Source organism: Lagenorhynchus albirostris, chromosome 9 (genome assembly GCF_949774975.1).
Source record: "Lagenorhynchus albirostris chromosome 9, mLagAlb1.1, whole genome shotgun sequence".
In the NCBI taxonomy this organism is placed as follows: Eukaryota; Metazoa; Chordata; class Mammalia; order Artiodactyla; family Delphinidae; genus Lagenorhynchus; species Lagenorhynchus albirostris.
Genome location: NC_083103.1, coordinates 93,067,905 through 93,077,488, shown reverse-complemented (window position 1 = coordinate 93,077,488; position 9,584 = coordinate 93,067,905). Strand labels below are relative to the sequence as shown.

At 53.9% G+C, this 9,584-nt stretch overlaps 1 protein-coding gene across 1 annotated transcript; it reads left to right on the top strand.

Moving 5' to 3' along the window:
* Positions 1-2,793: 2,793 nt before the first annotated feature.
* On the top strand, positions 2,794-5,102 carry APOA4 (apolipoprotein A4). Its single transcript, XM_060157964.1, has 3 exons — positions 2,794-2,842; positions 3,208-3,334; positions 4,136-5,102. The coding sequence occupies exons 1-3, from the start codon at positions 2,794-2,796 to the stop codon at positions 5,100-5,102; spliced, it is 1,143 nt and encodes a 380-aa protein (XP_060013947.1).
* Positions 5,103-9,584: the final 4,482 nt, after the last annotated feature.

The following is a 9,584-nucleotide window of genomic DNA, read 5'->3' as shown; positions in this document are numbered from 1 at the left end:
AAGGTGATTAGGAGGTCACGGAAGGATGTGGACATTGGGGAAGGTAGAGGGCAACTGTGTCCACTTCCCTCTTCTGTTCTGGCCTGTTCCTCGGCCCCGGGGGTGAGGGCCACAGTGGGAGTCCAGGTTCCAGGCTGGGCTGGGGCAGGCTAGAATGCGCTGGCTGGAGCCCTTGGCCCTGTTTCCTCCAGCTCTCTTTCCATGCATGTGGAGGGTCTGGAGGAGGCTGTGCTCTCTCTCCTGCTCAGCAATGGGCCACTGATCCCAGGGAGGTCAGAAGACGCTGGCAGAGAGACCCAGCGGTGAGGTGCCAAGCTGGGCAGAGAACCTGGGTGTGCGGGTCCATGCAGCTGGGCTGCAACCTGCCATGGGGCCTGGGACCTTAACTCTTTCAAAGGGCTTGGCCCCTTTTTGTGCCTGTATCCCTCCCAGCAGCTCCAGCTGGGTCTCAGTAGGGCTATCTCAGTAAGGGTCTTATCGGTGGCCCAGACTAAGCCACCTCTCCCCGCCTTCTTCTCTCCCTCCCCCGCGACCATGGCTGCCCTGGAATGAGGAGACCGCTCCAGGCTTGGCCCCCAGACCATACCTGGTTGTGGGAGGAGAGGAGGGGGGTGGGCGGGAGAAGGCCTGACCAGCTGAGGCCAAAAATGGTCCTCTGGGGTTGGACTGACTCTGCTTCCACTTGTGTCCGAGTGAGGCTTAGCACATGAGCCTCTGTGACCCACGCCCCTGCCACAAGGCTGGACTGGGCAGTGCTGATTCAGCCGTGCCAGCCAGAAGCCCACTGCTCAGACGGTCAGTCCAGGAGGCCAAACTCAACTGAGTGTCCTTGGTGACTCACTGCCCTCCTCATCTCTGGCCTGGAGGAGGGAAGGGATGGGACACTGACCTTTGCACCCAGCCCAGGCTGGACTGTGCATGATTCGGGAGGGCTGCAGGGAGGTAAAGCGTTCAGGGGTAAAACGTGGCTCGTACTTGATGACCACTCACTGCTCCAGGCACCATTCCCAGCATTACTCAGATTAGCTCCCTGACTCCTCAGGAGGCAGGTACTATTCTACGCCCTGCTGAGGCAGACGGGGCTCAGAGAGGTTAAGACACTCACCCAAGATCGCACAGTCAGTACGTGGGGAGCCCACACGCAAACCCAGGGCGTCCGACTCCAGCACCGGAACCCTTAATAACTACTGCGAGACGGCACGGGCTGCTCCAGAAAGGAGGAGCTCCCTGACGCTGGAAGTGACCACGGGTGGTGTGGGACACTGCTGGGTAGTGGGGACTCTGCAGAAGGGGTGCAAGCATCAGAAAGCCTTCTAGCTGTCTTCCATCCCACGATACAGCAAGCCACTTCTGGTATATGAAAAAACGGAGACATGGAAGTCAGGGTTAGCACAGCTGTGGTCTAGTCCAATGGCAGACTACTGGAAGCCCATCTACATCCCAGGCACTGCACTCGCAGAGGACAGCCAGCAGTGCGATACGATGGGTCTCATCTCATAGTCTCTCACGGTGATGTGTGTGGTCCAGCAGAGGGGCCCAAGCTGACCAGGCTGTGTCGCCTTCTTGGTGGATATCTTCCTGTGTGTGATCTCATTTGGAGAGAACGTTGGAAGCCCAAGGAGAAGATCTCCTGGACACCACCACCATCCCCATCATCCCCTGGTGAGAGGCCCCCTGAGAGCCTCAGGTCCTGTGATTCATCACGAGCTGGCCGCTCCCACCCAGGGAGTGTGGCTGGAGAGGTGGGCAGAAATCAGGCCTCGGGCCAGCCTGCCCCTCACCCTGCATCACGCCTGCCTGATGACCCCCGGAGGGTTGGGTCTAACTCTGCCACTCTCAATGGAGCAGTGAGCACTCTTCTGTATTCCCTGCTTTGATCCAAATTAGGAAAATAGTAATATTATTATTAACAACAATAACAACTAATTTTTAGTGCTTACTCTGTCAGGCACTGTACTACTCACTTCACCAGCGATATCTCATTTAATATACCCAACAACCCCATTTTTCAAAGGAGAAACTGAGGCTCAGGGCTACGCCAAGTTGAATCACTAGACCAAGGTGACACACTTGGCAGTGATGGGACATGAAGCACACTTACAGTTAACACCTTCAACACGGGACACCCCCCAACTCCACCCACATTCCCAAAGGCTTGCAGGGGTCCCCTGCTCCTGGGTGCACCTTGACCAGAGCACTGGATCTCAGCTCGCTGCCCGCACCTGTGGCCCTGGATGTCCCAGCCCAGAGTCTGCTGCTCTGAGATGGAGTCCGGTTCCGGGGATGTAGGAGTGGGGGGCCACTCCTCACTGGAGCAGACAGAGGAGCTGTGAACTTTGCCTCCCCATCACCCCCACCAAGCCTGGCAGAGACTCAGAGCTGCCACAGGGCCTCTGGGGCATCAGTCCCAGGTTCAGGTGTTCCCTAGGCCTCGTTTCTTCCCCAGCTCATGGCCCCTCACCCATCCTCCCTTCAATGCTGGGTGGGGCATGTGCACAGAGCTTCTGACTGCTTCCCGGGCTCCAGTCTGTCGTCAGCTTCCACGTTGCCTTAGAGTCACGAAAGTCCAAGAGGCCTCCTGGGAATGTGTCACCTTCCAGCGTGGAGTCACAATGGGGAGGAAGGCGGGGAGTGCAGCCCGGTGGGGATTTAAATGCCTGGCTGGCTCTGAGCTTCAATCAGTTCGAACAGCAGCATAGGTGAGCTGCCTGAGAACCTCTCCTTTGGCCCCCTCTGAACCCAGGAAGGATCCAGTGCAGTAAGAGACTTTTCCAGCCCAGCAAGGAGCCCAGGATGTTCCTGAAGGCTGTGGTCCTGAGCCTGGCCCTGGTGGCTGTCACCGGTGAGTAGGAGCTGCCTTTGGATGGGACTTTCAGGCAGGACCCATCTGTTGCATCAGGCAGGGAAGGGTGGAGAGTCCGAGGCCAAGGTAAGAGGACAGTTCTGAGTGCCTGTCAGCCCACAGCTGGATGCAGGCGGCTGCCCGGTTGCCACCCGGCTCAGAGGAGCTAGTCCATTCACAGCGGCGGGCCCCCTGGCATTGGTGCTATACCCATTTTACATACCCCCGTAGCTTCCAGCTAGCCAAGCGTAGAGAAGGAAATCAGTGGCTGGGCTCCCCCCCATCATCCGGTCTGCAGCTCAAGGCTGGTGCAGAGGGGCAGGGAAGGAGACAGGTCCTCGTGAATTGCTCTGTTTTCCACCCAGGTGCCCAGGCGGAGGTCAGTGCCGACCAGGTGGCCACTGTGATTTGGGACTACTTCAGCCAGCTGAGCAACAATGCCAAGAAGGCTGTGGAACATCTCCAGCAGTCCGAGCTCACCCAGCAGCTCAAGTAAGAGGGGCAGAGCTTGCAAGGTGGAGCTTCTTAAAGGCCATGCAATGAGTGGGCAAGGGCTGAAATCGGAGGCAGGAGACCTGAGCCTAGGATACCCACTGCCCTGCCACCAACTCTCTGGGGACCCAAGGTCTCCAGACCTGGGATCCACATATACAAACAGAAAAGTTGGGCTGAATAATCCCTGCTTTAACTTTCTAGAGCATGACGAATGGCCACATCTTAGTATTGCGGCTCGCAGAAGAAAGGAAGGGAAAGAAAGGTCGTGTGAGCTGGCTTCTAATACATTCCAGCAGGACAAGCCTCTGTGAAATCATGGGAAGGGAGGTGGGGATATTTGGCAAGCTTCTGAGGGTGGGCACATGGCAGGGAAGCAACACCTGGTGTAGCTAGAAGATGCTGGAAGAGGTCCAGAACATAACATTCTACTAGGGAATGTGATCTCCGTCACAGCACACCTGGGCTGGGAAGGACCTCAGAGTCCACACTTTTTACTTTACAGGTAAGCAGAGGAAAGCAAACTGCTCCAGGTCACATGATAGGTAGATATTGTGACTCAAGCTCAGGGGGAGATTCAGAGATACAAGTTCAATGTTAATACCTTCCTCTATTACATCCATTTGCTCAAATCATGATCCACCATAGGGAAGGCCACAGGGAGAAGATGAGTGAACTCAGTAACCTGCACACTCACCTGTCCTAGGCAGGTGTGTGTAAGGTGAGTGCTATGTAAGGAGTCAAGGTCCTGGCATGGAGGGCCAAGCGTAACGGTGGCCCCCTTGTGTCCTTTCGCTCCAGCACCCTCTTCCAAGACAAACTTGGGGAAGTGAACACCTACAAGGATGACCTGCAGAAGAAGCTGGTGCCCTTTGCCACGGAGCTGCACGAACGCCTGACCGAAGACTCAGAGAAGCTGAAGGAGGAGATCCGGAAAGAGCTGGAGGAGCTGCGGGCCCGGCTGCTGCCCCACACCAGCGAGGTGAGCCAGAAGATCGGGGCCAACATGCGCCAGCTGCAACAGAGCCTGGAGCCCTACGCGGAGGAGCTGCGCGCGCAGGTCAACGCCCAGACCCAGCAGCTGCAGCGCCAGCTGACGCCCTACGCCCAGCGCATGGAGGCGGTGCTGAGGCAGAACATGGACAACCTGCAGGCCTCGCTGGCGCCCTACGCCGACGAGCTCAAGGCCAAGATCGACCAGAACGTGGAGGAGCTCAAGGCGCGCCTCACGCCCTACACCGACGAGCTCAAGGCCAAGATCGACCAGAACGTGGAGGAGCTGCGCCGCAGCCTGGCCCCCTACGCGCAGGACGTCCAGGGGAAACTCAGCCACCAGCTCGAGGGTCTGGCCTTCCAGATGAAGAAGCACGCCGAGGAGCTGAAGGCCAAGGTCTCGGCCCGCGCGGAGGAGCTGCGGCAGAAGCTGGAGCCCGTGACCGACAGCGTGCGTGGCAATCTGCAGGGCAACGCCCAGGAGCTGCAGAAGTCGCTGGCCGAGCTGAGCAGCCACCTGGACCAGCAGGTGGAGAAATTCCGCCACACCGTGGGGCCCTACGGCGAGACCTTCAACAAAGCTATGGTGCAGCAGGTGGAGGGGCTCAGGCAGAAGCTGGGCCCCCTGGCGGGGGACATGGAACACCACCTGAGCTTCCTGGAGAAGGACCTGCGGGACAAAGTCAACACCTTCTTCAACACCCTCAAGGAGGAAGAGATCCAGGCCCACGCCCTCCCCGCCCAGGAGCCGACGCCTGCCCCTTTGGAGGGCTGAGCTACACCTGCTGCTCCTGCCCCACCACTGACACCTGCCCTGCCCTGCCCCCTGTCTGTCTGTCTGTCCCAAAGCAGTCCTGGTACCAACCCGTGGATACCTGTCCAGTGGAAAGTGACACTACCTCTCGCTACTCAATAAAGCTGCTGAGAAGCTAGCCCAGTCTGGTTACCGTGGGAATCCTTGGTGTTGCAGGGCCTGAGGCGAGGGCTTGGCAAAGCTTAGCAGGGGCTGCCAGGGGATGCTTAGAGGGACACGGAGGGCTGGGAGGTGCGACGGGGGTGGGCGGAGGGCAGGGTGTGCTGAGAGAGGTGTGGGGGTAGCTCGAGGGGGAGGTGGATAAAGGTGTCACGTGTTACCCAAAGAGGAAATACGCAGCCCGCTTCTACTCACTCAGCCAACAAATGTCTTCAATGAAGTACATTCACCTCGTTGTGCAGCCATCATTACCGTCCATCTCCAGAACTTTTTCATCTTCCCAGCTGAAACTCCGTACCCATTAGACAGTAACTTTCCCCCGGCCCTCGGCCACCACTGCTTTCCATCTCAGTGAGTCTGCCCGCTCTAGGTATTTCTTGTATGTGGAATCACAGGCACCAGGCAATGAGCAAAATAGCTTTTGTGGAGCAGCGGTCTGACAATGTGCCTCACTCTGAGAGGGCCACCGAGGCGGCCAGGACAGGGTCTTTGGCTTTGGAGAGCTCACGGCACAGTGGGGAGACTGTCCCTCCTGGCATAAGCTCTTTTGTGCCTTTAACCTGGCTTATTGCTGTGAATTTTGATTTATTCTACCCCACCCCGTCACACTTCCATTATATCGATTCTTGCTTATTTCAGAAATTTCTTGACTGCTAAACCCATGGTCTCCAGAGTTGAGGAATGCGACCTAGAGACCGGGCAGAGTCCTGGGAGGTTGGGAGGAGCAGGTGCCTGTGGGACCCTGGTGAGCTCTGCCCTGGAGCCTCCTGCAACGGGACCTGTCGGTCTGGGGCCAACTGCTGGGGCAGGGGGCGGGGGAAGAGAGGAGTCGGGCTCTGAGCAGTTTCATCAGCACAGCCAGCTGTGGACTGCTGCTGCAGCCTCGGAGGTGGGGTATCCCCCCCACCCTCAGAGGCTCACAGACCCTCCCCAGGAGGGAGCCCCAGAGAAGGGCCAGTTCAAGCCTTTGTCCCAAATGACTTGACCTCCCAGCTGTGAGCTCTGACCCCAGGTCTCCAAGTCTAGCCCGGCACCCCTTTCCTTCCCAGAATGGAGATACAGGGCTTTCAAGGGAAAGACACCAAGGGACGACAGGGAGTAAAAGAGGAAGCTACCCCATGCCCCAAGATCATGGCCAATAAGGAACGACCAGTGGCAGAAGCTTCTAGAAATTTTAAATACAGAGATGACACTAAAGCTGACACTCTACTCATTAATGCTAGATGCTTTAAAAAATCATGGCATATGTACCACATCGACTCATATAATCCTCACAACAGAAAGTGACATCAAAGATGCAGTAGGTGAGAAAAAGGCAGTACAGGGTGCTGCCGTAACGTTATCTAGCAAGTGTTGGAATTGGGATTGGAACCCAGGCCATCCAGCTAGAGAGCTTTACTTTTAACTACCAGGCTGTGGCGCCACCAGGGTAAGCCCAGCACAGTGGGAAGTGGTGAGCCCCTCCAAGAATCCCATAGAGAAGAGGGGATGCCCACTACACGGAAGAAAGAACTCTCTAAACCTAGATGGTCAATTCATCGGGTCTCCTCTCCGGAGAATGGGATTTTTCTTTCTACTTTATAGATTTATGTAGTGTTGGGACTTTAAGATAATGTTTTAGTATTAGTTTTTTATTGTGGTAAAATATATATAACATAAAATTTGCCATTTTAACCATTTTAAGTGTACAGTTTAGTGGCGTGGCATTAATTACTTTCACAATGTTGTACAACCATTGCCACTATCTCCAAAATTTCTTCATCACCACACGGGAACTCTGTATCCATTAAGTAATTCCCCATTACCACTCCCCCATTCCACCTCCTGGTAATTGCTTGTCTGCTTTCTGTCTCTTAGAGTTTGCCTATTCTAGATAGTTCATGTAAGTGGAATCGTACCATAGTTTTACTTTTGTGTCTGGCTTCTTCCACTTAGCATAATGTTTTCAGGATTCACTCGTGTCGTAGCATATATCAGAATTTCATTCCTTTTGACCGCTGCATACTATTCCATTGCATGTATAGATCACATTCTGTTTATCCATTCATCTGTCTGTGCACACTTGTGTTGCTTCCACCTTTTGGCTGTTGTGAAGAATGCAGCTATGCATGTGGGTGTAGAAATACCTCTTCAAGTCCCTACTTTCAATTCTTCTGTGAATATACTCAGAAGTGGAATTGCTGGATCACACGGTAATTCTGTTTAATTTTTTGAGGAACCTCCATATTGTGTGTTACAGCAGCTACACAATTTTACATCCCCACCAACAGTGCACAAGGGTTTGTTTTCTCTCATCTTCTCCAACACTTGTTATTTTCTGTTGTTGTGTTTAAAAATAGCCATCCTAATAGTATTACTTTAAAAACTAGAAACAAACAAACAAGTGAGTAAATATTCACCAGAGTTTCGCCAGGATCCGGTTTTTACCACCTGGCAAGACTGAAGCACTTACACACGGGAGAACTGAGCCCTAAGAGTCCCTTGCGAGTGGCAGGGGAGGGCGTTTTCTGGACTCCGGTGCAGCCCACATCAGTATCTCCCAATGGTCCTCCCAGAGCCCAGCACAATTTCAGGCCTGAAGCTCCCCCAGCCACCTCTGGCTCCTCGGGTGAACTGGAGATAACAGACTCCTCCGTGCGCATGGGTTAGTGCACCAAACCGAGGGTCGACCAGCACCAGTGTGGGCCAGGCTAAGACATTAGCCATACCCCTGCACCCTTCCACAAAGCTTGAAGGTAAAAAGTCATCTGAGAACGTCCGAGGGGTCACGGCCCCTGAAGTGTCTGGTGGTTGGCATGGCCCTGATTAGGGACAGAAGAGCACAACAGGGTAAAGGGGGGCGGGGCCCGCTCTCCTCTTGAACCCACAGGGCATTGCTGCTGTTGAGGGATTGCCCAGCTGGATCGAAAGTAGCTCCCGCATGGGGACACAGTGTTCTCTTGGCGTTATCATAGGACACCTTGCGCTCCCAGGAAGAGGAGAACAGGCAGTGGTGCACTCTGGGGAGAGAAACAACAAGCGTGGGGTTATCCAGGGACTTCTGTATCTGAGAGCACCAAGAGTGGGACCATGTTATGTCGCTGTGTGATGACAAGCAGCTAATAATGGAGACCTCAGAATTGCCCGTGGCAGAAGAACGAGGATGTGAGTTGCTGGTTCTGAGATGGTAGCTTAGTGGTGCAGTGGGTAAAGAACTAAGACCTAGAAGAACAAAATCACAGGACGTTAGGACTGGAGGGATCTGTCTTGTGTCTCAGTCCTGTTCCTTTGACATCATCTCTAAGAAATATCCTAACTCTACACTAACAGACCCTTGAGGTCAGGCACCCCACTTGTTTGTTCATCATTGCATTCACACTGTGGTAGCCAGCCTCTGAGATTAATCCTCATCTCGCTGGTACTCACGACCTTGTGTGGCCCCTCTCACATTGAAGAGGGCTGACCTAGGTGATCAATAGGCTTTGTGAAAGTCATGGTATATGACTCCCAAAGCTAGGGCATAAAGACCATTGTGGCTTCCATCCTGCTTTCTCTTAGACCGTTGACTCTGAGGGAAGACAGCCACCATGTTGTGATGACACTCAGGCAGCCCTGTGGAGGGGTCCACATAGGAAGGAACTCCAACTCAATGCCCCTCCTCAACAGCCAGCACCGACTTGCCAGCCATACGAGTGAGCCACCTTGGAAACAGATCCTCCAGCCTTGGTCAAGCCTTTAGATGAGTGTAGACCCGGGCAACGTCCTACTTGCAATCTCATGACAGATCCCGAATCAGAACCACACGGCCAAGCCACTGACCCACAGAAACTGTGAGAGATCATAAGACATTAAATTTGGGGGTGATTTGCAACGCAGCAATGGCTAAATAATACACAGTGCCTAGCCCAGTGTCCAGCACATAGCCATCATGCAATCACTCAGTGAATGAATCCTGCTTAGTATTGAACACCTCCACTGACAGCCAACTTACCACCTCCCCAAACAATTGATTCTATCTTTGGACAACTCTGTTCAAGTTTATCAAAATTAAAAAAATTCAATTGGTTCTTTCTCAATCCAGCTTTGTTCTAATTTTTACTCCTCTTTTGAGCCACAGAATAATTACAATTCCTTCATACACATGTTCTGCCCACAGGAAATCTATCCAGAGACTCCTTGCACGAAAACCCAAACCTTGTGGACAAAATTGAGCCTGAGATGGGTCATACTTCCCAGCTGCCTTGAGATGAGAATCTTGGTTGGTTTCTGCGAGGGCAGAGGTCTTGTCTATCTTGTTTATTATTC

Bases quoted from the DNA above. Each gene is read 5' to 3' on its own strand.
- APOA4 (XM_060157964.1), top strand. From the start codon at position 2,794: ATGTTCCTGAAGGCTGTGGTCCTGAGCCTGGCCCTGGTGGCTGTCACC. The intron at 2,843-3,207 runs GTGAGTAGGAGC...TTTTCCACCCAG, and splicing joins GGCCCTGGTGGCTGTCACCG to GTGCCCAGGCGGAGGTCAGT. The intron at 3,335-4,135 runs GTAAGAGGGGCA...CTTTCGCTCCAG, and splicing joins GAGCTCACCCAGCAGCTCAA to CACCCTCTTCCAAGACAAAC.